Source organism: Mesoplodon mirus (assembly GCF_964341445.2).
Source record: "Mesoplodon mirus genome assembly, chromosome: 4".
NCBI lineage: Eukaryota > Metazoa > Chordata > Mammalia > Artiodactyla > Ziphiidae > Mesoplodon > Mesoplodon mirus.
This window is the reverse complement of record NC_138979.1, coordinates 12,704,629-12,732,303: the sequence shown is the minus strand read 5'-3', so window position 1 is coordinate 12,732,303 and position 27,675 is coordinate 12,704,629. Positions and strand designations below refer to the sequence as shown.

Here is a 27,675-nt window from a genome sequence, read left to right as displayed (position 1 = left end):
GCTCAGGAGCCACAACCACTGAAGTTCGTGCACCTAGAGCCCATGCTCCGCAACAAGAGAAGCCACCGCAATGAGAAGCCCGTGCACCACAACGAAGAGTAGCCCCCGCTCGCTGCAACTAGAAAAAGCCTGCACACAGCGACGAAGACAGAACACAGCCAAAAATAAATAAAAACAAAAAAATTTTTAAATGAATAAAATCTATCTTTATAAAATTAAATGAAATAAAATAAAATGTTAAAACAAAATATTGAGTAAGAAAAGCAAGTTGGAAAGAATGCATACATTTTGATGACAATAGTATGTACTGTTTGTACAAAATTATAAACACACACATATGGGAACAAACACAGTAAAAGAACATAAGCAAACTGTAAAGTTAGATAAATCTGACTACTTAAAAATTAAAACTTCTGTACAAAAGATATCATGAGCAAAGTAAAAATCAAATTCACATAATGGGAGAAAATAATTAAAACCCATACAATCATCAAATAATTGGTATGCATAATAATAAAGAATTCCAACACAGCTGTAACAAAAAGAGAAACAATCTAAAAGAAAAAGAGACAAGAATGCATACAATTCACAAAAATTGTGAATTGGTGGCTATTAAGCATCTGAAAAGATTCTCAACCCCATTAACAATCACGGAAATGAAAATCAGAAATCAATGAAACCCTATTTTGCATCCATCATATTGGCAAGAATTAGTAAATCTCATAACAGCAAATATTGGTGAAGGTGTGGGGAAATGGACTCATGCACATTGTAGGTACCACCACTTTGAAGAGCCATTGATGAAGTCCGAGGAAAGCTGAAGATGCACTATTCTTTGATCCAGTAGTTCCACTTCTACAGGTCTATTCTAAAGTAAACTTGGGTGAACAAGGAGGTTTGTACAAAGTCGTTCATTTGTAGCATGGTAACATGGTTTGTAACAGCTGAAGAATGAAAACATCCTACTGTCTCTAAGTAGAATAATGGATATCCTCAGGTGTGTCAATACAATGCACTCTACACAGCAGTTAAAATGAATGAAGTAGATCTAAACCTGTCTATCTATCTACAGCAATAAATCTTTAAAAACCAAAATACTGAATAATAAAATCAAGTTGTAAAAACATACCGACAGATTTTAAAACACACTAAACAACACCTAAACTGTTTTAGGATACAGTCATCTGTATCCTATCAGTGATTCCCCCCAGGGGACATTTGGCAATGTCACAACTGGAGGAGGATGCTACTGGCATCTAGTGGGTAGAAGCCAGAAATGCTGCTAAACATCCTGCAAGGCATTGCCTAACCATCCCCCCACCCTCAATACATATAAAGAATTATTTGACTCCAAATGTCTAAAGGGCTGAGTTTGAGAAATCTTGCTCTAGAGCCATCCTATCCAAATTATATAAATGAGAATGGGGGATTGAGGCAGGAGTGTATTCTTCAAAAAAAAAAAAAAAAGAAAGAAAGAAAGAAAGAGTATAGTTCAGGGAAAAGGGAAGTAATTAAAACATATCAACTACAGTATGTGTGAAAAAGATTGAAAGAATACACATCAAAATATTCTCAGTAATGATTTCTGAGATAGTGTTCAAGAATTGTGTTGTGTGAAAAAAAAAGAATTGTGTTGTGTACACTTCTATTTTCTAATTTATCTAAAAGGAATACGAAGCATTGGTGAAATTAAAAATCATTTGAAGAGAAAGATACAAAGAAAATCTTTCAGCAAAAAAGTTTTCTTCCAAAATTTTATGCTTCAGCTCAGTTTCATAGCGCATATTTTTACGTTATTTTTCTTAAGTATTAACTATTTTGTGTTCTACTTTTTCCCATTGGCATTATTTCACATAGATCATTCCATAAGTCCAGATAATCTTTATATTTGAATTTTTAATGGCTATATGATGTTTCATTGTATTACTCTGTCAAGAGTTACTTAGCCATTTCCTAGCTGCTAATGATTTTGGATCCTTCTATTATTATGAAAAGCATAAACATCTTTGCAAAAATCCAGTGTTTCTCTTTATTGAATTATTTCCCTGGGATTTGCTCCTGGGAGCGGATTTGCCACGTGGAAGGATATAATGAATTCTGTGAAGCTTGGTACATGTTGTCAGATTTCTTTCCAGAAAAATTATTCCACTATTTCTGCAAGCAATGCATGAGTATACTTGAGTCTCCAAAGCACTGTTAACTTTGGATTTTAAAAACTATTATTAATTTAATATGTAGGAGGTAGTATACTGGACTCTTTTAATTTGCAATTCTTTAATTATTAGGGAAGCTAAACATTTTCCCAAGTGATTGTACACTATTTGTAGTTTCCCTTGTGCAAACCATCTCCTCATATCCTTTAACCATCTGTCCAGTCAGACTTGAGTGTTGTCCAAATAGATAATATTAATTTTCCTTAAATTCATAATAGTAAATGTTTGTAGGTTATTACAGTGTTCCCCCTGTTGTTTTCCTATTTATTTATCCAATTTGGAACTGTGATGGTTAATTTTACGGGTCAACTTGACTGGGCCACCAAATACTCAGATAACTGGTTAAACATTATTTGGATGTATCTGTGAGGGTGTTTCTGGAAGAGAGGAGCATTGGTGGATTCTGTAAAGCTGGTGGTCCTCCCCAGAATGGAAGGGGAAACAACCACTTTGGAAAACATTTTGGTAGTTTTAAAAAGTTACACTTACCTTATGACCTAGCCATTCCATTTCCAGTTATTTACCCAAGAGAAAGCAAAGCACATGTCCATGTAAATGAGGAAGGCTGGGACCTGGGACCCTTTACTGTAGTGCTTGCACCTGGACAAACTTTCTCTTCCAGAAACAAAATACAAAGAAACTATAAGGGAGTAAAATTAACTGTGAGTCGGGGCAAATTATGAACAACACATACAAAAAGACCAAAAACACAACTGCCACTTCTGAGGAGCTGGAAGCAAAAGCAGGGTCCTGCACAGGCACCCTGCACACAGCACCACCAAAGGGGTGGCCAAACCACCCAAGCCACCCCTCCAGCACAGCCCCTGGACCCGCCGCCGACCCTCACCCCACGTAAGGAAACAACTTGCCCTCCCTCAGGAAGCGAGCAAGGGAACCTGTTACTTGTTTTCGCTCCCTCATGTTGCAGTATGAGTGCCAATAAAGCCTTGCCTGAATTTCTTGTCTGGCCTCTTATCAATTTCTATTGATTAAGGAGTCCAAGAACTCTGGTCAGTGACACACAGATCTGCACAGAAATGTTCCCAGCAGGTTTACTTCTAATAAGGAAAAATTGGGAATGATAATGTCTATCAACAGGTGACTAGGTAAACACACTGTTGTATATCTATAAATGGAATAGTACTCAGCACCAACAAGGAATGAACAGTTGTTACATGCAAGAACAGGAAGGGCTGTCAAAATAGTTATTCTGAGTGAAAGAAGCAAGACAAAATAAAAAATGGTTCCACTTACGTGCAACTCAAGAAAAAGCAAACTAATCTATAGTTCCATTTATAAACAATTCTAGAAAATGCAAACAAACTAAAACAGATCAGTGGGGTGGGGGGAGAGGGCGTCGGGAGTAGAGTGGGAATGGGTGCTGTGAGGTGGGACCAGGGGAAGAGACAGCAAGGGGAGAAGCAGGTTTGGGGGAGCAGCGCAGGGAGGTAGGCGGTACAGGGGCCGAGGGGGCCAAAGGCGGCCAAGGGGAGACGGTAGGGGCAGGAGCAAGAAGCGGTTAGAAGGAAAGCGGGAAGGGCAGGAGTGGGGTAAGGAGCACAGCGCGGTGTGGTGCTTGGAGACTGGACAGGAGGGGAGGTGGGAGGAGGCGGAGCGGAGCATGGAAGACGTGGGCGGCTCCTGCGGGCGTGGGCGGGTCATGCGGCGTGGGCCCCTCCGGGTCGCGTACAGCGTCATGGCGCGCTTCCTCCGTGCGCTTAGGAGCCTTCCCTTCCGAGAAGTGCCCGGGTGGGCGGCGCGGGGCCGAGCGGACCGGGGCGGCCTCGGTGCGAGTACCGGACCTGAGGACGCAGGTAGGACGCGGGCCTCGCAGGCCCCGCCGCCACTTCCCGGCTTTCGGTTTCCCTTCACTTGCCAGGACTTGGGAGCCCGCCTGGTTCTGGACCTGCCGGTACTTTCTCGGGAAGCTCCTTCGGGACGCCCCTGCCCGCCCACCTCCTGCCTTCTGCGACAGCTGGTTGTAAATTGTTATGGGCGGGGGGCGGGGGGGGTCACTGCCCCCTGTGAGGATTTGTGTAAAGGTATACGTCCTCTCTCCAAACGTGCACACACTTCTTTTTTTTTTTTGCATAAAATGTTATGCTCTAGAGCCGGGCCTCAAGGTGTTGGGTCAGCAGACCACCCCGCGCGCTCTCTGCTGCAGTGGCCCCTGCTCTGTTACATTGTCCCCCTTCTCCAGTTATGTCTGCTGCTTTTCGCGTCCGAGAAGCAGGCGGTTCAGACTTTGCATGCCTGTGGATCTGCTCCCTGACCTGCTCTATTTCTGTGTTTCCAGGACCCAGGGAAACGTGTGGACTAATAATCCATACCTCCTCTAACCTGAGGTTAGTTAGTCAATGGCTGTGATACAGACTAGGGAAAAGTGTGTGTATTTCCTACTGTGTATTTTCTACAAAATGCCTTTGGCTGCTCTGTGGGACTGGGGCACGTTTACATTTCATCCTTTAGTACGGAGTCACTTGTGGAGATGTGCGTTAGCTGGCACTGTATTTCAGGCCTATTTCAGGGGAATCTAGTGCCTCGTGTCCACTGGCTTTCTGGGCAGATGCCTAGCCATCCAATCTCTGAATCCATTTGTTATGTGTCCATTGAAGACATTTAAAGCTATATATCTGTGCTGAAAATGTACCCAGTCACTTGGAATTCTTTTTATCCCTTGAAGTTTTCAAAATGCTGTGTTAAATAAATAAAAGCCCTGGCAGTGTGCGGTGGGAGCTGATCTAACATGACTTGGGGCCATGGCCTTCGAAACCTCTTGGTGTCTCTAGTCAGCCAATCTGATTATTTGTTCTGTGCCTACTGTGTGCCAAGCATTGGTTTCCTGAGAACCATAGGTGATGGAAACATCACAGCTGTGGGCTGGAGCTCTTCTCATTCCCATTTATAGGGTGGTGGTTTCAGCAGAAATTTGTCCTTCATGTTTGTACTTGGTGCTGTCGGAAACAGCCTAATGACTCGCCCTGGAATTTGAGGTTCTTCAGCAAAGTTAAAATTTGGCCAGATACCAATACAGGAACTGCTAACTTATCAGGCACCCCCTCCTGGGAATTCCTTCTAAGGAAATAATTCTAAAGAAGAACAAAGTTATATGTGCAGAGATGTCTTTAACAGAACTACTCTTAAGAACTAGAAACTGGCTCTAACCCAAACATCCATCAGTTAAGGAATGCTTAAGTAAACCATGAAAGTTCAATTCAACAAACTAGTAGGCAACCGCTGAGAATGATGGGCAGGTAGTAATTTTGTGGTTAAGGGGGTTTCAGAGTCGACAGTGTCAATCACTGACCCTGTGTCTTTGGGCACGTCTTGAACTTGGTACGCTGAAGCCTGTTTTTTTCTTCTATAAAATAAGGATAGTGATAATGGTAGGGTTGTTTTACAGAATAAATGAAAAAAAAAACTAAAAATGTTTTATCACAATATTGGTGCTTAGTAGGCATACAATAAGCATTAGTTATAATTAAATAAGAAATGGAAAGGTTAAAAGTGCAGCTGCATTTAACCCTGTGTTGTGGACTTGGGGCCTTGTTTATACATTGGCCTAGTTATCCACGTTGTGGGGAGGACTAGTGAGACATAAACAAGTACCACTGCGCCACCAGGGAAGCCCGCAATCTAACCTTAATCACTCCTTCAATGTACAAAATTCTTTTCTCAAAATTCCCTTTTTTCACAAACCTTTAATCACTCTTTGTATCCATATGATTTGTCCCTTTTTTTTTGCCCATCCAAAAACAACCAACTGTAGGACAAATTATTATCCTCATTTTTTCCTCAACAAATATATCTCCATTCTTTATACTTTCTCTCGCCGACAACACATATCCTACTTGCTTTCCACACTGAAATGCTTCCCTTATGATTTTTAGTAGTTTTAATTACATATTACAATTTTTAACCCTTAATAGCCTTAACAGGGCTTCCCTGGTGGCGCAGTGGTTGAGAGTCCGTCCGCCTGCCGATGCAGGGGACACGGGTTCGTGCCCCGGTCTGGGAGGATCCCACATGCCGCGGAGCGGCTGGGCCCGTGAGCCATGGCCCCTGAGCCTGCACGTCCGGAGCCTGTACTCCGCAACGGGAGAGGCCACAGCAGTGAGAGGCCCGCGTAACGCAAAAAAAAAAAAAAAAAAAAAGCCTTAACAAAACCAAGAAACAAGTAATTGAACTGTTATACCAGCATTTACTGATTGGCAAACTTAAGAACATATTCCATAACCTCTAAAAACTTACATTTTTCTCATAGCATAATTTCTCTTTAATGTGGTACAAGATGTGTGTTTAATAAACCTAAACATCTTTTGAAGTTTTACTATCTAACCCAAGGCTTAAGTCTCAGGCAAAGTGGGCTGTGTTTGTATTTCAAGGACATGATAAGAGTTAACGTCAAGCTTTCTCCTATGCATATTTTTGTTCTCTCAGGGTCAGAATTCTGAAAACAGTATTTTATCAAGCCAGCTTTCTCTAACTGCATATGCAAAAAGAACCGGTTTTGGAATTTCAAAATAGTTTAATCTTATCCATTATTTTCCGGAGTATAAAGAATACTGTCGTCATATATTGTTTAAAAAAATTATCTTCCTTTTTCTTTAGTCGTAATCTCATAGCTAAAATTTTTCTAATGAATTGAACCTGACCTTCCCATTTTACAAAGGACAGCAAAGATACCAATCACACAAATGAAATACACACTCACATACCAGAAGACAGAACTGTCACAATCCTCCAAGACAGTGATCCACGTGGAGTCCCAAACACTTCTCCAACACAAAGGGTCCTCGACAGTAGACACACGTCAGAACCAATTGGCAAAATGTCCAAATGACACACTCAGTGCTCACAAACAGCCCTCAATGTCAGACACGTCAGAACCAATTGGCAAAATACGCAGATGGCACTTCGTGCTCAAAAGAGAAGTTTGTCCGGCTGCACACCGGTGGACTTACTCAGTCATGGAGCTCGTCAGCATGTCCAGATGCATGTTTCCGTTCCACCAAGGAAAAGCGTACGTTGACAGCCAGTGCCGAGTAGGGGAGAAACAGGGAGGATCCCCCAAACACATGGTTTCGGCAGCTGCTAGGAGCGTCCCCCCAAACCCCCCTCCCGGGGCCAGCGAGCCTCGAGCAGCGGCTCCTCACAGCCACGCGGGCGCGTCGTCATGGCGGCTCAGCTCGGGAAAATCCCGGGAGCAGATGTCGCGAGAGTGCAGCAGCCCCAGGTTGGGAGCCAGAAACTGTAACCGGAAGTGGGGTCGGGCTGCTCGCCGCTCTAAAGCCAATAAAGAGGCCAGGTTGGTGGGAAGGAAAGTTTGCTTTATTTCAGGGGCCGGCAGCCTGGCGGGGGAGGGGGCAGAGGCCTGTCCAAAGGCCGACTCCCCCGACTGACAATCAGTGGACAAGAGGTGTTTTTTTGTTTGTTTGTTTGTTTTTGCGTTACACGGGCCTCTCACTGTTGTGGCCTCTCCCGTTGCGCAGCGCAGGCTCCGGACGCGCAGGCTCAGCGGCCATGGCTCACGGGCCCAGCCGATCCGCGGCATGTGGGATCTTCCAGGAACCGGGGCACGAACCCGTGTCCCCTGCATCGGCAGGCGGACTCTCAACCACTGCGCCACCAGGGAAGCCCCGCAAGAGCTTTTATAGATGCGGGGAGGGGGCTACACGCAGCAACAGCGCAGTCAGCTCTGACAGTCATCTTGACGTTGGTCATCGGTGGTCTGATCAGTGTCATCCTGATTGTTTTAAGTGCAGTTAATCTTCAGTTCCAGGGTCAGTTTGTTCCCATTTCTTTAAGGCCAGCTCTCAGAATTGTGACTGCTTATGTCATGGCTACAGCCTGGTCATCATGTAACTTCTTCCACCTTGCGGCGTTTCAGTATCTGTAAGACAGCTCACAGGGTATGGCTCGGAATATTACCTATAGCCCTTGAGGAGGCACTAAAGGTCCTTGACTTTGCTTAATGACTAACCTATTATTATTTGGTCTTGTTGGACTCTTTTCCTTTGTTTCTGCATTATCTCACTTCTCTGATTAAACTTATTCTTTGGCTAAAGTTTTTCCACAGACAAAAGGCAGCCTGAGGACATGGGGGCAAGCACCATAGGGTCCTGCTCCATTTCACTAGGACACTGCATTCTTGTGGTTTCCTTCCCACCTCTCTGCTTGTCCCCATTTCTTCAACCTGTATATTGCAGAGCCTCAGAGTCCAGCCCTCAGGCCTCTCTGTTCTGTCTACACTCACTGACTTGGGGATCTTCCAGTCCCCAAGATAAATAACATCTAAAGGCTGAGGAGTCACAAAGTTATATTTTCATCCTAGACCTCTCTTGGAACTCTAAATCCATATATCCAACTGCCTATTTGACATCTCCACTTGCATATCTGATTGGCTTTTTTAAAGTTAACAAATTCAAAACCAAGTTCCCAAACCTACTCCTCCTGTAGTCTTCCCCCATCTCTCAGAGCCCAGAAGCTGTGGAGTATGACCCTTGGCCCTTTGCTTTCTCTTACCTCCACATCTGACCCATCAGCAGATCCCCCGTTTCCTCCATCAGACTGTGTCCAGCGTCTCGCTCCTCCTTAGCCACTCTCCTGTTGCCACCCGGATCCAGGTTTCCACCTCTCAGCCAGATTAAAGTAGCCTCTGTAATGGTTCCCCTGCTTCAGACTTTACCCTGCTTCAAATATTTTTTTAGTATATCAACCACTGATCCTCTTAAGATATGTTAGATCATGTCGTGCCTCTGCTAACCTTCCAGTGACTTCCAGACTCACTCAGAACATAAGCCAGTGTCCTTACAATAGCCTTCAGGGCCCTAAATGATCTGGCCCCCATCATCCGTCTGCTCTCACTTCTACTAACCTTCCCTGCTGACTCCACCGCCGTTGCTCTGGCCTCCTTGCTGTCCATCAGATGCGCCAGCCACACCCAGCCTGGTGCTTCTCTTGCCTGCAGTGGTCTCCTAGGTATTCACGTTGTGTGTTTGTTCATTTCCTTCAACTCTTTGCTGAAATGTCGCCTTCTTAATAAGGCCTTCCCTCATTATTTTAAATTGTGTGTGTATACGCACACATCAGTACATACACACACATCCTCACGCTCTCTAATCTCCTTTGTGATTTTTGAAAATATCATCTGAAGTTTTACATTCGTCGTTACTCTACTGCAACTCCATAAGGGCGGCGACTCTTGTCTGTTTTCTTTACGTTTGTATCCCCAGCGTCTAGAATAGTGTCTGGCATATAGTACGTGCTCTGTAAATATGACCAAATGAATGAAGAAATGAATATTTATCAAACGCCAAGGCACCGATAAATAGGGGTACACTGAACAAAGACACAGTTTTTTCAGACTTTCAGCTTCTAGTTGAATGAGACATCCAGACAAATTAACCTGCGATTGTCATGTCTATCATGGAAGCACTGAGGGCCGTGAGAACCCAGAGGAGGAGCTTGCAACCCAGACTTAGGGGGTCAGGGAATATTTCTTGGAGAAGATAACATGTAAACTGAGACCAGAGATTGGAGACTTTGGTTTCTGTCCTGGCACATAAGGATCTTAGAAGCCTTCACTCCATCTTAACAACAAGTAAAAAGCTAAACAAACTATGATGTCTTCTCAGGGAACTCAGAGGACCACAGTTGAGAGGGACTGGAGCATAGTAAAAGGGAGAAGTTGGAAGTGGTAAGCAGGGCCAACCATGAAGAGCCTTGGAAGTCACATCAAGGAGTTGGGAATTTATCTTGAGGGTATTATGTCACATTGAACAGTTTTGGGCAGTGAGGAAAAAGAAGCGGTTGGAATAGGGGAGAGCATACAAATTAGAAAAAAATCTGTAATCATCTGTGCTGGAGGTAATGGTGGCGTGATCCAAGGTAGTTGCAGAGGGGTGAGAATGAGCAGATCCTAGAGTTATTTAGGAAGTAGAACCAACAGGCTTGGTGCAAGGGCAAGGGAAGAGTCATGGATGATGGCCTGGCTTTCTGGGTTGAAACATGAAATTGATGAGCTGGAGCACATGAGAGGAGGACCAGATTTGGGTTGGGGTGGAGGAGGTACATTAAATTCTTTTGTTTGGGACGGGCTTAGTGGAGATATCCAGGTGTGGATTGTGTATGGATCCAGTACTCAGCAGAGAGATCTAGGATGGAGGGAAAAAACAGGTTGGGAGTCTCATCATGTAGATGGTACTTTAAGGATAAACTCTCCCAGGGCGGGGGAGGGGGTGTGGAGGGATGAGAGAAGAAAGCCTAAGACAGACAGACTCCTCTAAAGAACACCAGTATTCAAGGATGGCTTGAGGAAGGGGAGCTGAGAAAGGATGCTGAGAGGGAGGAACTGGAGAGACAGGAGGATTTGGTGTCATGGAAGCTGAGGGAGTCGACTATACCAGAAAGAGAGAGTGTCTAGTGTCACTTCTATGGAGAAGTAGATGGGATGAGGATGAAGTGTTCCTGGGTGTCCCTAAGAAGTCCTGGTGAGCTCTCTGAGAGCAGACTCAGTGCAGCGCGTCCCACCCAGAGGCACATGATGTCAGCCGGCCCCACTGTCACTGATGCTAACGTTGCTTACTTGGTTGAGGTGGTGATTTCTAGACTTTTCTGTTGTAAAGGTACATTTTCTTACTTGTAAAATTAATAATTTGAGGGATCATATTTTGAAAATGTGTGACTTTCCATTCTTCAACAGTCTTTTCACCCAAGGGTTTTAGAATTCCCTGATGATTCTTGCTTGAATCCGTCTATTATTTTAGTGATTGCAAAAATGGTGATTTTAAAAATTTCATCATTCCTTCTCCCTTTATTACTTGGCATTCTGCATAATAACTCTGAAAGTCACTAAGCAGTAATAATTTATCACATGAATACATTTTGCTTTGCTCCCCAGGAGCTGAGTTCCTGAAAAATTTGTGTGTAACTGAGCAATATTTCCACAGGAGTATTTCAGAGGTATATTTCCATTGGAAAAAAGAAATCCCCGTGGCCTTATAAAAAGTATTTAAGAAAGGACACCTCATATATTTAAATAAAATGTAGACAACCATAAGCAGTCAATAATATATAATACTGAAAATACCATATTGTGCAGTATTATAAACTCGTGATGAAGATATAAGTCTTCTCTTGCTGAGAGATTATTTAGGACTTTCTTTTTTGTAACCAAAAATTAAATTCAGCTACGATTTTCTGACATGTTTGTTATGTGGGTGGTGACATCACAGGTATTTAACATTTCATCTTCAGTGCTGTGGTCAAGTTGCTAACCCTTTGGGCCTCATTTTCTCCTTTGTAAGTTGAGGTGTAAGCAGATGATAAGGTCCTTTCATATTCTTAACGTTGGATGATTAAAACGTTTGGATGATTAAAACGTTTATTTATTATAATATACATTAGGCTTCCTACTTCTCTTTGGCTAAAGTTATTATGTTTACACTCACTGGAAAAAAAGTTGTAAAATAGAAGCTGAAGGGAGCAGAAGAAAGGAAGACAAAAGTGGAAAAAAAAACATGAAGCATGATAATAGATTATGGTAGGTCTCAGTTTCCTGTTCAGGAGTATGTGCTCTAGGAGTCTCTTATTTTTTCCACACAAAAATAATTTTTATTTATTTTTATTTATTTATTTTTTTTATTTTTACGGTACGCGGGCCTCTCACTGTTGTGGCCTCTCCCGCTGCGGAGCACAGGCTCCGGATGCACAGGCTCAGCGGCCATGGCTCACGGGCCCAGCCGCTCCGCGGCATGTGGGATCCTCCCGGACTGGGGCACGAACCCGTATCCCCTGCATCGGCAGGCGGACTCCCAACCACTGCGCCGCCAGGGAAGCCCCAAAAAGAATTTTTAATAAAAGACCTCCCTTGACAAACAAAATCGGAGATATCTTTATAAACCAGCAAGGAAGAGGGGTTTAATAACCCACTGGCTCCATGATCTTTTCTCTCCAATCACTCAGCTACTCCCAGCTGAATCCTGACAGGAAACACTCCTTTGAACGTAGTAATAGAAGAAAGATGAACTTCTACCCTTAGTAACCCAAGGAGAATTTATTCTACCTTATTTCGTATTTCAGCTGCCTCTTATCTTCTGTGCCCCAGCAGGACTGGAAAACTGGCTCTCTACTTATTACTCATTTCTTATTAAACTAATGAGTCAATTACAGTATTTTGTACCTGAGCTTTCTGGTCTCTGTGAAGAAGAAAGGGGTGGAAGGGGGAGGGGAAGAGATGGCGTGTTTTGCTGGGAGATGGTGCACTTTAGGAGAGAGGCTAGAGAAGAAAAGGTCATTGTGCCTTACTGGTTTTTTTTCCAAGCAAAATATATTTTAATAATATAGAAAATATAAAAGTCCTTAACTTGATCACAGACATCATTTGAAAGTCAGTAGCACCCATCTTATAATTTGCAATTTGTCGACCATTGCTATTAAAGTAAATAAATTCTTATACAGTAGTTATTTTGAGATCCCTAACAATGTAATGAAATACGAAGAACAATTAAACATATAAATATTTGTAGTAAAGGCATGACTCTAATTCTTTGGGTAAATAACTAAATTTTCTTAGACAAATCCAAGGAAGTCAACCTCAGCACTCCGGGCCTTGCTGTTTTAATTTTTTTTTAATTCCTATTGAACAACACAGGGTCCCTTACAAAGCGGAAGCCGGTTCTCTCCGAGAGTGAGTTGCAGAAGAAGCTGACTCCAGAGCAGTTCCATGTCACAAGAGAAAAAGGGACGGAACCGGTAAGCTACACCGACCGACAGTTTCTGAGTAGATGTGTTGGGGGCAGGGCAGGACAGGTTGGAATCTATCTCGCTACGAAACCTAACTCATCACATCTGCTCTGCGAATCTGGTGCCTTTCGTTGCTCTCCTTCTTCGGCCACGAATATCCATCCAGTTGTGCAAACCAGAATCCTTCCCTGGACACACTGCCCTCCGTCGCTTCGCCCACCCATTCTGCCTCCGAAAGGACCTTCCCATACTCGGCGTCTCCGCTGCTCTCACCTGCAGGCTGGTCCAGGCTCCCACCAGCCCTGGCTCGCGTGCGTTTGCCTCCAGCTGCTCTTGCTCCTCACCTTGCCGTTCTCCGTATGGCTGCCAAAGAGATCTTTTGGAAACAGATCTGACCACATCACCCCCTGCTCGAAATTCTTCAGTGGCTTCCCACTGCTTTCAAAGTAAAGAGAAAAGTTGAGAAGTGGCTAATAAGGCCCTAAAGGCTCTGGCCCCTACCTCCATCCCCTGTCCTCAGATCTGGCCACTTTTCCCCCTGGTCACTGCACTCCGGCCACACTGTCCTCTTTCAGCTCTCAGACCTTGGGCTTCCCCTCCCTTCAGGCCCTTTCACCCTGTGTCCTCCCCCACCACCAACACCCCGACCCATTCAAACCTACCTTTCAGCTCTCAGTCCCACTCTCACTCCCACAGGGAAGCCTTTCCTCAGCCCCGATGGGTTTGCTTTTACCAGTACTTTCTCTTCTTAGCACTTGCCATCCTTGGTATACCCCAGCACATAACATGGTGCCTGCAGATAACAGGCGCTCAAAAAATAAACCGTGGTGACTGTCGCATGACTGCAGGCCACGAGGAGGACACATTATTGAAGCTGCCTTCAATAATCTCAGCTTTCTTTCATTTCCTGAGAGAACAGCCCTTATAGTATGTACCATGTTTACTGTGCTGCATTTCCCAACAGGTAGTCTGTCTTAGTCCCAAATATGACCACTGGAATATAGTTATTGAACCAGGTTATTAGATATTTTCATTGGTGAAGCAGACCCCACGGAGTGGACCACAGCGCAGTGGTTTTAAAAGCTGTAAAATATTTATAGCTTTGAATTTAGCAGTCCCTGCAAAATTCAGGTAAACTGTCCATGTGCTATGACCGTATAACCGTGGTCTCACCCTCAACTTCACCACCGACGCTAAAGCCGTTAGGCCAGCAGATCCCAATAGATTCTGGTGAAATACTGGTATTTTTGAAAACTTCCTGTGGGTGGGATTTTAACAAAGGCTTCAGTGGGAAAGAGACTACATTAGCCATAGTGCAGATAGCACAGGGGAGCCACACGTGGTTCCCTGTGCAGTTGTGTGCATTCCCATAGCATTGTAAGCCGGCCCTATTCTAGGGACAGGTGTGGAGCTGGAGACGGCAGCCTGGAGATGAGCTGCCAGATGTTTAGGAGAATTAATATGGGGGATTTTCAAACAAATGGTATAATATACTCTGTGCATTTGGCCGTTTGACAAAATGAGCATCATCCATTATTTTAAGTAATGTTATAAATCCCTTTCAGTTGATCCATTTCCACAGTTAACTTTTTAGAACGTTGCAGAACTATAAGCCTTAGTTAGCTCCATGAGGGTAAGGAAAGAGAAGTAAAACACCTCAGCTTTCTGTTTGGTGACTCAAAATTCAAATTCAGTTGCACATGCTTTTTATTGGACAGCAGTAACTTGCTAGCACTCTGCTAAGTACAACAAAGGGGTTTACAGCCTGGTCAAGCGATAACTAAAAGTCAAATATCAGTAGAAGGTAGGTTTTATGCAGGTCATTCTTTGCCTTCCAGATCCGTTACCCACATGCCTCACTCTGCTCTGAGTTCTGGGAAGACTAACCAGCTCCCTTGCCCTCTATTGGGTTTGGCCCCTGGGAGATGCCAGCAAGATCAGAGGGCACAGTGGAGAAACAGGCGTCCAGGGTCCCCCTAGGACTGTGTTCCTCCCATGCAGGTTGCAGCTTCTGCTGGCAGACCTCCCCTCCAGCTGCAGCCTCACGGGTCCTGCCCACACTGTGTCCCACAGGCCAGTAGCGTGTTCTCAGTCACTGGCCCGGGGGTGCTTCACCTTCCCCGTTGGTCTCCATCGGCCCTGTCCCCACCCTTGTAAATAGTTCTGTGTGAAATTATCTGCAAATCATTCCTTTTGAGTGTATCATCTGTTTCCAACAGGTATGTATTCATAGTATGGAAAAGATAAAAGAAGAGAGAACTCGCATTGGTGCAGACAGACTGTGTTAGTACGGGCTGCCGTAGCAGGATGCCACAGACTGGGCTCCTTAGCAACAAACATTCATTTCTCAGGGTTCTGGAGGCTGAGAAATCCCAGATCAAGGTGCCAGCCAATTCAGTTCCTGATAAGGACTCTCTTCCTGGTTTGCAGATGGCCACCTTCTTGCCGTGTCCTCACGTGGTGGAGAAAGAGGTCATCTCTCTCGTGTCTCTTCTTATAAGGGCATTAATCCCATTCTTGAGGGCTCCACCCTCATGTCCTCATCACCTCCCAAAGGCCCCACCCCCTAACACCATCCCATTGCGGGTCAGGGCTTAAACTTGAATTTGGTGGGGGCAGTACACGAATACTCAGTCCTTAGGACAGACTTTGAAAACCCAGGGGAAGGCGTATCTTGAAAGTCATTATGTCTCTGACTCTGACAGTCACGCATTTCAGTTCTCTCTTCTAAATAATTCTTGAATCTATTCTAGTCTTTTTATTTCCACTGCTCCTGCCACAGTTAAATCTAGGCTTGAACTGGTGGCCGTTTGACTGTCCTTTGCCTCCAGTGTCTTCCTGCCCCGACTCCAATCCATTCTTCATGTGCATGTCAAGTGCTCCTTCTGTTAATAAACACCGGCTCTGATCGTGTGCACACCCACTTTCAAAGTTTCCAACGGCTTTCCATGTTCAGTGGGATGGCATGAAAACTCTTCAGCATGGTCTCATCAAAGCCACTATGACGTGGCCCTCCCCACCTTTGCAGCAACCTCTTCTCCACCTTGCCCTGCTCTGTCATGTGGGCCCAGCCCAGGCTGCTGGCCTGTCTGAAATACTCTTCCATTCCTTCATCTGATTAACTCGTACTCATCCTTCAGAACTCAGTGTAGTGTCTTGGCATTTCCTGTAATAAACACCAATCAGCCGTGCAATGAAAAATAATGATAGAAGATTAAAGAAAAAGAAAACCCTGATCTCAGACACCTCAGACGTTACCTGGTCCAGAAAGCCTTGGTGAAAACTCCCCTAGTAGTAAAGGGCCTAGTGCTATCCTCACTCCCTACTGACCTCTCCATCAGAGCTCCTGTCATGTGGTGTGACAGCTGCCAGCTCACGTGTCTCTTCCCAACTTGGTAGCAGATTCCAAGTGCAGGAACTGTGGGTTGGTTTGGTTTCACTTTGTTTTTCCATCTCTGCAGCCTTAGTACCCAGTCCAGCATTGGATACACACTAGGTTTTCAAGTAAGTACTGGAATGAACAAGCGAGAAGCCCTAAATAAGTGATAGGAGTTGTATAAAACTGGGGAGGAAGGGTGAGAGGGCAGACAGGGGAAATCAGGCGAGGAGGCGGAGGAGAAACGTCATTTCATAAAATACGTCGGCTACGGGTTCTTTTATGTTTGATTGTTTTTTAACTTACTCTGCTACCAGTTCCCTGGCACCTCCTCTGCCCAACTGTCCCTGCAATGACAGAATTATATTTTGAATATTATCAGGCTGTCCAGATCGCATGAGTAGGCTTTTCTAGATCACCTTCAGGTCTGGGTAGCCCTTTGGCATGTGTGTCTCATCAGCCCAGGTGGGGGAGGGGAGGATGCGAAACTTCCTTTCCATTCCAGATGCCCATTCGTGCCAGCGTTGGGTACAGGCCTTTGAGGGGACGGGCCAGAGAAAGACCAGCTCACCACTGTTTGGATGTCTGCAGCCAAGTTCAGGGTTTTGTGTTTTTTTGTTTTTTTTTTTTTTTTTTGCGGTACGCGGGCCTCTCACAGCTGTGGCCTCTTCTGCTGCGGAGCACAGGCTCCGGACGCGCAGGCTCAGCGGCCATGGCTCACGGGCCCAGCCGCTCCGCGGCACGCGGGATCCTCCCGGACCGGGGCACGAACCCGTGCCCCCTGCATCGGCAGGCGGACTCTCAACCACTGCACCACCAGGGAAGCCCTTGTTCAGGGTTTTTAAAGAGGGAAAACATCCAAGTGTGCTGAGATGGTTGGCTCAGTAGGCTAATTTGAAATTGTCCATTATGCAGCTTCCTGAAAATGTGCTGTTAATCCTACCAGGAGGAATGTGAATGTTTGACCTGTGGACTTGTTGAGGTGGGACGTCTAGAGAGGACCAAGGGGGCTGCTTGTTTCCTGAGTCAGCTCTGGGACTCAGTGACCCACCCTGTGCCTCAGCCTCTCTCCATAAAATGGGACGGCGCCTGCCACTAGCCACTGCTTGTAGATTTTCACACTAGGCTCGTTCAAGTTTTTTTTTTTTTTTTTTTGCAGTACGCGGGCCTCTCACTGTTGTGGCCTCTCCCCTTGCGGAGCACAGGCTCCAGACGCGCAGGCTCAGCGGCCATGGCTCACGGGCCCAGCCGGTCCACAGCATGTGGGATCTTCCCGGACCGGGGCACAAACCCGTGTCCCCTGCATCGGCAGGCGGACTGTCAACCACGGCGCCACCAGGGAAGCCCAAGAGTTTCTTTTTTTTGACATTCCTTTGACAGAGGAGATGACGAAGGAACTGGGCAAAAATAGTCTTTTTTTTTTTTTTTCAAACCATGAGATCAGTTTACAAAATAACATTAAAAAAATTAGTCTTGGCTCATTCATTGCCTCAAGTCTCCTTGTTTTCCTCTCGGAACCTGCAAACTCCTTAAGCCACAATTAACATGGTAATTTCGTCTAAGTAGTAACTTAGGCCCTGCAAGAATCTAGCTCATTATTTAGCATGTATTAAGTATGCAGTGTTCTAAACACCACGTGAAGCATATTAAAGGCACAAGCTAATCTCACTGAGCTTTGCTTTATATGTATCTATATCCTGTCTTTAATTGGAGATTTCAAAGTGTTTTAGACAGTGGACTAGATTCCTGTTGTATTAACTCTTTTGAAATGGTGACTGAGATCTTACACAATCCAGAGGCTCGGTTCTCTTGCTTTTTCACAGGCTTTGATGTTCTTGGGTGAAAGGTGCTATATAAATACAAAGCATTATTAATGTCATAATTTGAATATTTGGCACAATAAAGGCCGGTCGTAAACAAGCCTGTAGGCTTCTTTGCTGGGCGCATTGTAATTTTCTCTCCAGTGATATTTGCACTTTGTCAAATTAGTACAAAAATTCCTTTACTGGGAGACTTGATGTTGGATTTGGATCTGCTGTATTGTGTCCTGCTGGAGTTATGAGAAACCTGAACGTGATGTATCTCATTTACTTTCAGCCTTTCAGTGGGATCTACCTGAACAACAAGGGATCAGGAATGTATCACTGTGTATGCTGTGACAGCCCGCTCTTCAGGTGAGATAAACATCAAAAGGTACCGAAGGAGAGTAAGCCCCTCAACTCATACAGCTCTTTCTCCTGGGGCCTTGGATAAATACCCACGATGTTTTTAATTGCCCTTCTCATTTGGCCTGGTTGCTATGAGGAGGGCTGTTCGTTTAAGATTCTTGCCTATCTTGATTATTTCTAGTGTTTAGAGCATTAACTTCTTAGCCTATATCCTTTCTTTCTGTATCCCCAAGAAACAGCTAAAAACAAAACAAACTTGGTGGGCACCTTAAGATAAAGCTACTAGAGTTTTTTCCCTGGGAAAGTATTTAAATAAATCTAAACCATAATGGTATTTGCTTGGCCATGTGATTAAAACTGTATCTCTCCCAGGGAGAAATGGGTTTATAATTTAATTTAGGAAATGTCGAATTTTATGAGGATAGATTCCCCACAGTGCTTGAAGGTAGTGAATACCATGTCCTCTTCTGTGTAGCTAAAAGTAAATTTAATTGTCCCTTGATTTCAAAGCCTCTTTTAAGTCAATCAGGATCTGAAATCTCTCAACAAAGGCTTTTTTGTTTAGACATGCAGGAAACAGTCTAAAAAAAGTAGATTCGATGAAGAAGAAAGGAAAACATCTTTGAAGTCCTGTTTTTCAGAACTTCAAAGATGTTTTCCTTTCTTTTGCATCAACCCTAAATTGGTTTAGAATAAAATATAAATCAAGCCAGCTCTGTGAATCTTCCATTAGGCAGTGCCTCATTATGTGCTTTGGGCTTTGAGCAGACTGGGCTTTCCTAGGCTGCTAATGTGGGCTGAATTTGGAAAGCCAGACCCCGCCTGCAAGGACGAGGAACGATTAGGATTGATTTTCCTTCACACTCACGGAAGGGCAGGACTTTGTCCGGATTCATTCACTCTGTCGGTGGCTGGTGAGGAGATAGCAGAGATGGCAGTCAGGGGAATTCCCTGGCAGTCCAGTGGTTAGGACTCCTTGCTCTCACTGCCAAGGGCCCAGGTTCAGTCCCTGGTTGGGGAGCTAAGATCCCACAAGCCTTGCGGCACGGCCAATAAATAAATAAATAAATAATATAATAAATCTTAAAAAAAAAGATGGCAGTCAGGCTGAGATGGCCTGGGGGACGCTAGGAACAGTAAAATGGATGCATATTTCTGAACCATTAGTTATTCTTTGACTCTTGGTTCTATTAAAAGGGAGAAGTGGGACTTTGAGATGGCCACTCTGCTTTTAGCCAAAGAACCGTGTTGTAAAAGTGTAAAGCACGGCCTTGTGACTATGCAGTAAACAGCCAGATGTTCTGTTTCCATCTTTCGACTGTGAAGGCAAAAGATGTGAGGTCATCTTTGCAAGAGCATGTTCCTTCCTACATTTGAGTCTTTGTTTTTTAACTTCATTGGAGTTCCAGTTTCTGTACCTGTAAAGATGACACTCTCTTCCTACCCAATGCCCAGCCAGGTTCTGTCAGGAAATCACAGAATGTTGGGGGCAGGTAAGGACCGGAGAGACCAGAGCAAAAAACTCTGTCTAGTAGAACTTTCTATGATGATGGAAATGTTCTATATCTGTTCCATCCACTTCGGTGGCCACCAATCACACATGGCTGTTGAGCACTTGAAATGTGGCTGATGCGGCTGAAAAACTGAATTTTTAATTTTATTTCATTTTAAATAATTTAAACGTGAAAGGCCACATGTGACCAGTAGCCACTGTATTAGCACAGTGCTCGTCCAAATTAAGGAAGCTGAGTGACCATCCCCAGAGCAGCCAAGACTCGTGAGAATACCAGCCAGTTCCCCAAAAGCCCTTTCATCAAGTGGCCGGTTTAATGACCTACCAACCTGTGTGTTTCTTTTTAATCATGTAGTTTTAGTTGCAGTTTCCATTTTCATTTCTTAAGGACTTTTGAGTTTGTTCCATTTTTTTTCCTCCCACTGCTGCTGCTGCTGCAGCTGAGACTGAGAAAAATAAGAATATATTCATAAGAATCTTTTATGTTCCAGAATGTACTCTTCTTAAAGATGCATTTATTTATAGGAGAGACAGTGTAGTACAGTGGTTAAGTCTGTAGATGTACATCCTGGCTTCATTGCTGTGTGACCTCAGGCAAGTTTCTTAACCTCTCTGGGCCTCAGTTTCCCCACCTGTATCATGAGCATGCTGGTAGTACTGAATTCATAAACTTGTTGGGAGGATTAACTGAGTTATGAGTTAATACATGTGAAAGCACCAGAGCAATGCCTCACACATGCCAAGCACTGGATACATGTTAGCAATGAGACATTCTTAGAGACAGATCCTTCTTAGGGCCATATACATGAATGTGTCTTTGATAATGAGGAACTCTTGAGAATTTCTTCTAATTAATGAGAATCTATAAATGAAGACTATATTCCTGACGGTGCTTCCCATTCAGGAGGGTGGATAGCTTTCTTGTTTGACCTCTCATTTTCCCTCTCTCTCTGTCCCCTGTCTCCAGCCTCAGTAATAGAGAGCAGGAGTAGAAAAGAAATAAACATTCCTTCAAATGCTTGTACAGAGTCAAAACCAGGTGAAAAGTCAACCAAAACTAAACAGTTAAGGAATCAAGTGGATGAGGGATCACTGTCTCTTGGCTGCTGGGCTCCTTGCTGCCTGCACACTTCCCTTCGGGCCAAACCAGTATGGTGCACATTCTGGGGGAGACAACTCAGAGACATTTAATCCAGGGTTTCCAAGTCAAGAGCCTCTCGGGATTTTATCACTCCCCTGGGGACTCCAGGCTGTTGCTTCTTAACCTTGGAATTTTGTGACTTTGCCCCTCCCCTGCTTCCTCTATTCCCCTCCCTTCTCCTCCCCCCGCCCCCCCCACACTGATTCTGAAAGTGTTTATTAAAATCTACTGTGAGATCACATGTTTCATGGTCATAAATCTTAGAATAGAAGGAAACTGAGAGCCTGATGTTAGTTACCTTTTTACAGAATATGCTGACATCCTAGGTGTTAATAGGAACTTAGTAACATTGTTAACCTTTTGTGAGCTCCCATTCCTTCAAAGGAATGGAAATTCTTCTACCATGAGGGTTGTCAGTTATCACCAAGTGCCTCTGCTGCTGTTTTGGGGGGCTGTGGAATTTCCAGAAACTAAGATAAAAACAAAGCAAATAAACATATAACAAAACCAAACAAAAGAAGCACCTCTAAGAGTACATGACTAAAGGTGGTACAGAATGGTTTTAGTTTCTCAAGGGAGGGCCTTACAATCTGCTAATCATTTAAATATGTTATTTTGGAATTTCTAATTCACCTTAATATTTAAGTTTTCACTCTTAAATGATACATGATGGGCCTCTCATATTACCTGGTAAAATCTCTAGATTCTGTTAATTGCATCAATAAAACTTTTGTTTCCCATAAAATGTTTTAAATGACTTTTTATTAGTCTTAGATTCATTCATTAAAAAAATTATTATATTCATAATTCTCCATCAAAATTCCTTTAATGATCACTAGTCTATGTATAATGTTCAGTGTGGAAAAGCTATGATTAAAAGATACTTAAAATGTTTTTCCCTGGACCAAAGTAGCTCGGATGAATATTTTTGAACCCTTGGAAAACAAAAAGGGTTGCAGAGAACCCAATCTGAATGTGCAGACACTTCTAATTGGACCCACAGCTGCTCAAATTTCATGGATACCTGTTACTAATAATAATAATGATATTCAAAAAATAATAGCTACTGACTTAAGTACCACGTGTCTAACACTATCCTAAAAACAGTAAATGTAGAAAGCATCTCAGTTAATCCTCTCAGTAACCCCATGAAATAACAATGCCATTACGATTCTGAAGATCAGGACACAGAGGCTTTAAAAGATTAAGTAACTTGCCAAGGTTGCATAGACATAACAGACAGAGCCTGGCTTCACACCTGACTCTCTCAGAAGTCAACCTCAGAGCTATACCTGACTTCCTGGGATCTTTTCAGGGCTCTTCGAGGTGCTCCCTTTTGCAACTGCGTATCCGCGAGACCACATCCTCTTCCTACACTTCAGTCGAAACAGCATTGCAGCAGATTGAATGCACGAGCACATATAAAGAGGCAATTGTCGTTTTTTTTAAGCTAGACATTAAAGAGATTTACAAAGTTATAAAACAGTGCAACTCTTCGCACTAAATGTTTGTTTCAGTTTCGAAAATAGAATTATTGTTGTAAAAACAGGTTATGTTAGCACATAATGAATTTATTATTTTTAAAAATAATTTAATGCATATATATTTTTGTAATTCTCACTTATAATTTCTAATTTGTTAAGAATTGATAGACAAAACTCATGTAAACAAAAGTTCTCAGAGATCCTCAGTAATTTTGTAGTACAGAGGGGTCCCAAGACCAGAACGTTTGAGTCTCTGTCTTGCACTAGACTCTTTCTGCTGGGGTTCGTGCTCTAAACTGACCTTCCTTCTGTGCTCATAGTCTAGGGGTTTGATTATTTGCTACTTTTCCCCCCTCTTTACTCAGTTTTTGGTGTTTTGGGAGGTTTTTTGAAGAATTTACAATTCATTTCTTGTCTCTCCTCCTCAGATAGAGAGAGCCATTTCCCTGCCATCTAAAATTTGTTTCCTAGTGTGATTTAAGGGAATCATCTTTCAAAGCACTTAGAGAGCGAGTCTCTGATGAGCAGATTTGCTTGTTGCCCTCCTGCTCCTCTTGCCGGCTCCTCTGCCACCACCATCACCCTCCCCCAGCATCATTTGTCCCTGTGGCGCTTCCCCGGGAAGGTCACTGCACTGCAGTGATGACTCTGGGTGCCCAGGCTTATCTATCACCACTTGCCCCACAGCATAGTTCCTTAACCCCTCAGAGCATCTCTATAACGTAGATATGATTATTTGCATGTTACAGATGAGAAAACTGAGGCTTGGAGAGAATAAGCAGCCTGTCCAATTTCACACAGCTAAGAAGTGACAGAGGCAGCTCTTGAACCCCTGAAGGCAGTCAGGCTTTGAATTTAGATAACCCAAAGTTCCGGTAGCTGAAGACGGCTGTTTCATCAGTTCTCACGCTTCTCTGATACGCTAGACTCACAATGCCCTCCTTCGACCACTACTGTTTCATTTCCATTTCCCCCTTTGCTACGTTTAGAACACAGGGATTTGATCTGTTTCCTAAGGTGCAGCAGTTCACAAAGCTCCTCATGTTTTTAGTCCTTGAGTGGGATGGCTTCGACATCAAAGGAACAAGAAATCTTTGACCTGATGAGACGGCGTCTTTAATAGTGGAGATGCAGTGGGCAGATTCCTGTGGAACTAGTCGTTCACGGAACTGGCCTTGGGATCTGGCAGAGGAGAAGGGAATCGAATCGTGCTTGGTAGAAAAATGATTCGGGGCATAAAATGCTCTTTGTATGGTAATAGCAGCCTTCACAGCTGTAGTATCATGATGTCTAACACAGCTCTGAGAAAAAGTACTGCTCGGGCACTGGATGGCCTTCGTTTTCTGAGGCTCACGGGACGTCTGGCTCTGATGAGAGTAACACAGGGATCTTGCGACGTGTGGACACCTCGTTGGGACTAGCTCGCACAGAGGTCATCTGCAAGCAGGTGGGTGTCTTTGTTTTCTCTGATGTGTTTTCCCCAATGCCGCCCCAAATGCCACAGAGAGCTCGCTTGTCCTTGCCTATCTGGTGTTATGGCCGGGAGCACTTTTGTCACGGAAGCACCTTGGGTTTCTCCCATGCTGCTGGTACCTATCTCCCATCACTCCGGGCACTGCAGACCCGAGAAGGAGCCTTTCCTGGTTCAAGCCTTGCTGAGATGGGAGCAGGGCAAGGATCTGAAAGAGAGAGAGCTGGCCCTTCACATTCTGCTGCACAGGGACAGTCAGCAGGAAGGCCAAGCATAGCTGGCGTCCCGATGCCCCCTTCTCACGCTGCAGCGTGTCAGCGACCGGCGGAGCAGCGCTGTAGGTGACATCAGCGCGTTATTCCTCCTGTGAGCTTGGTAGGAGAGAGTGGCTTAAATCCAGACAGCATATTCACTGTGATATCCTTGGGTGCTCAAATGTTCTGGTTTTGTAAGCAGATAAATATAGCTTAGTCTTGTCTTCAATAAAAACAATAATCATACACTGACTACGAGATTACCGAGTACTCACCCAGGAACTGTGTTAGTGCTTTAGATGTGTCGTATCAATGAATCATCACAACATCTCTATTACATAGGTATAATTATCGTCCCCATTTTATAGATGAGTAAATCAAGGCCTAAGTTAAATCACTTGCTCACATTCTCACTGATAAAGGAGAGAGCTATTGGCCACTACTGTGCTCTGCATCCTTTCATTTCTTAATCAAATTCTGGTACAGTAGGGCTTCCCTGGTGGTGCAGTGGTTGAGAGTCCGCCTGCCGATGCAGGGGACGCGGGTTCGTGCCCCGGTCTGGGAGGATCCCACATGCCGTGGAGTGGCTGGGCCTGTGAGCCATGGCCACTGAGCCTGCGCGTCCGGAGTCCGTGCTCCGCAACGGGAGAGGCCACAACAGTGAAAGGCCCGTGTACCGCAAAAAAAAAAAAAAAAAAAAAAAAAAATTCTGGTACAGTAGACTTTTTCCCCACACCAGTGTCTAAAACTCGAGTGGGGTGGCCATGTGGGATTCATGTGTCTGGTTTTACATAAAGAGGCTTGTCCCAGTTGAGGAATGACAGAGGCTTCTCTCCTTGCAGTGCGAAGCTCACCTTGGCCATGTGTTTCCTGATGGACCTGGGCCTACTGGTCAGAGGTTTTGCATCAACAGTCTGGCACTCAAGTTCAAACCAAGCAAACACTGACTACCTCCAAGAGTCCGCTTCCCTCGCCACTCCCTCATTTCCAAACTCAATTTTCATAATTTATGTGAATGGCTAGTTTTATTACCTACTAAACCAGGCTAAGTTTGCTGCTATCACCAAGCAAGTCACACCTTCTCTAACTTACTACCTGTAGTCATCTCATCCCTGGCTCTGGCTTTGATTGGAATTTCACAAAATGACAGAGGGGCAACCATTTCCATTAAATTGACTTCAGTGGGCTTTGCTTGGACCAGAGGGCATGACTCTTTGGGGACATTTGGAGGCTGATGGACAAACCAAAGAATTCCTACAAAACCACCCTGAACGTTCCACTGCAGTTCAGTTCTTCATGGACATATATAGGTGAGAGATCAAGTGAAAAGAGGAAAGAATATATGGAGTTAGACTAATTCACAGTCCCAGCATGGAAGGAAGCAACGAGGAGGAGGGTTGTGGATGAGCTGTGCCTTGGGGGATCCACAGGATGCATGATATTTTTTTCAAAACTTTAGACTGTCTTGAACATTCCAGTTCCAGCTTCTCTACGGGCAACTTAAGTTTCAATGGAAGTTTGCTAGATTTCAGTGATAATGAATACAAGTGGCTACAAAGTTAAACTTTAATTTAGTTCAAATAAAATATTTACTAAAATCTGTTTGCTTTTTGTCTAAGTCTGTGAATTTGTTCTTTTATAAAAATGACTCAATCAAATGCCAAAAAATAATTAGGTCAAACTTTAATTTAGTTCAAATAAAATATTTACTAAAATCTGTTTGCTTTTTGTCTAAGTCTGTGAATTTGTTCTTTTATAAAAATGACTCAATCAAATGCCAAAAAATAATTAGGTCAAACTTTAATTTAGTTCAAATAAAATATTTACTAAAATCTGTTTGCTTTTTGTCTAAGTCTGTGAATTTGTTCTTTTATAAAAATGACTCAATCAAATGCCAAAAAATAATTAGGTCACGTGGTAGTAGGTGTTTGGTTACACCAATGCTGATAGCAACTCAAGTGTTTTTTACAAATTGAGAGTCTTGAATAACTTGTTACTGAAAGTGTTTAAGTCATTTTCTTTGAGATTTTATGGACAGAAAGGAGACTTAAGTATTCTGTTTTTCTCTTTATTACTCTGTTACGCATTATGAACTCTTCTTCTAGTGCTTACCCTGGAAATCACAATATCCATCCTTAACTTATTACAGTCATACTAAAATTATTAATTTTTTCTACTTTTCCAAGAATGTTAACCTTAGAACACTTTAACTTCATTAACATTCTCCCATATTTTGTGTTACTACTGTCATGTATTTGATTTTATACACATATAAACCCCACAAATCATTGTGAGTGTATATGTTGATATTCATTTATGTTTACCTACATATTTGCTGTTTCTGTTGCTCTTTATTTCTTCCTGAAATCCCATGTTTCCCTGTGGGATTTTTTTTTCTTCTGCTTGAAGAACTCTGTTTCTTTTAGTTCATGATTTCTCATGGTGAATCTCCTCAGTTTTTATTGGTAAGAAAATGCATTTATTCGCCTTTCATTTTTTGAAAGCTTTATTGAGGTACAATTGACATATTTAAAAACTGCACGTATTTAATGTATACCTTTGGGTCCCCTTTTATTTTTGAAGAATCCTTTCCCCTGGACAGAGACTTCCAATTTGAAGGGATTTTATTTGGACAGTTTACAGTGTCATTCAATTGTCGTACGGCTTCTATAGCTTCTCCTGAGGAATCGGCTGTCAGTGCAATTGGTGCTCCTCTGAAGGTAATGTGCTCCCCTCCCCCCACAACTGTTTTTATGATTTTCGCTCTTTATTTGATTTTCAGCAGTTTGTATTGCGCCCTGGTGTGGTTGTCTTTGTATTTATTGTGCTTGGGGTTCACAGAGCTCTTTGAATCTTAGGTTGATACTTTCATCAGTTTTGATATTATCTCTTTCTCCCTAGACTATCTCCTTTTGAATTACACAAATTTTAGACCATTAATTGCATCCCGCATATCTCGAAGGCTCTTTTCTGTATCTTCCCGTTCTTTTAAATCTCTGTATTTCTCTGTGGATACTTTCTGTCAACCTCTTCTCTAATTTACTAGTCTTCTTATCCTTTTGCTTGTCTAGTCTGCTGTTAAACACATCTTATGCATTCTTAATTTTAAGTGTTGTACTTTTGTAGTCCTAAAATAACCATTTGATTCTTTTTTATGGATTCCAGTTCTCTGTTACAGTTCTCCATCTTCAACAGGCAAAAAGAAAATTCTATGAGGCCTTTCCTCCTGAAACAGTTTGAACTTTTAATCTCTGCTCACAAAACTGATGAAAAACAGTGCCCTGCATTTCAGAGGCTCTCCACTTAGGG

General features: G+C 43.5%; 1 protein-coding gene across 1 annotated transcript; it reads left to right on the top strand.

Moving 5' to 3' along the window:
- The first annotated feature begins 3,876 nt into the window (after nt 1-3,876).
- Nucleotides 3,877-25,964, top strand: MSRB2 (methionine sulfoxide reductase B2). The gene is made up of 5 exons (XM_082619266.1): nt 3,877-4,027; nt 12,868-12,968; nt 18,433-18,509; nt 23,941-24,088; nt 25,209-25,964. Exons 1-5 carry the CDS (start codon nt 3,910-3,912, stop codon nt 25,311-25,313), a joined length of 549 nt encoding a protein of 182 aa, XP_082475392.1. The 5' UTR covers nt 3,877-3,909; the 3' UTR covers nt 25,314-25,964.
- The last annotated feature ends 1,711 nt before the right edge of the window (nt 25,965-27,675 follow it).

Coding starts and splice junctions, on each gene's coding strand:
- MSRB2 (XM_082619266.1), top strand. CDS start 3,910: ATGGCGCGCTTCCTCCGTGCGCTTAGGAGCCTTCCCTTCCGAGAAGTG. Junction 4,028..12,867: donor TACCGGACCTGAGGACGCAG/GTAGGACGCGGG, acceptor TGAACAACACAG/GGTCCCTTACAAAGCGGAAG. Junction 12,969..18,432: donor GAGAAAAAGGGACGGAACCG/GTAAGCTACACC, acceptor ATTTACTTTCAG/CCTTTCAGTGGGATCTACCT.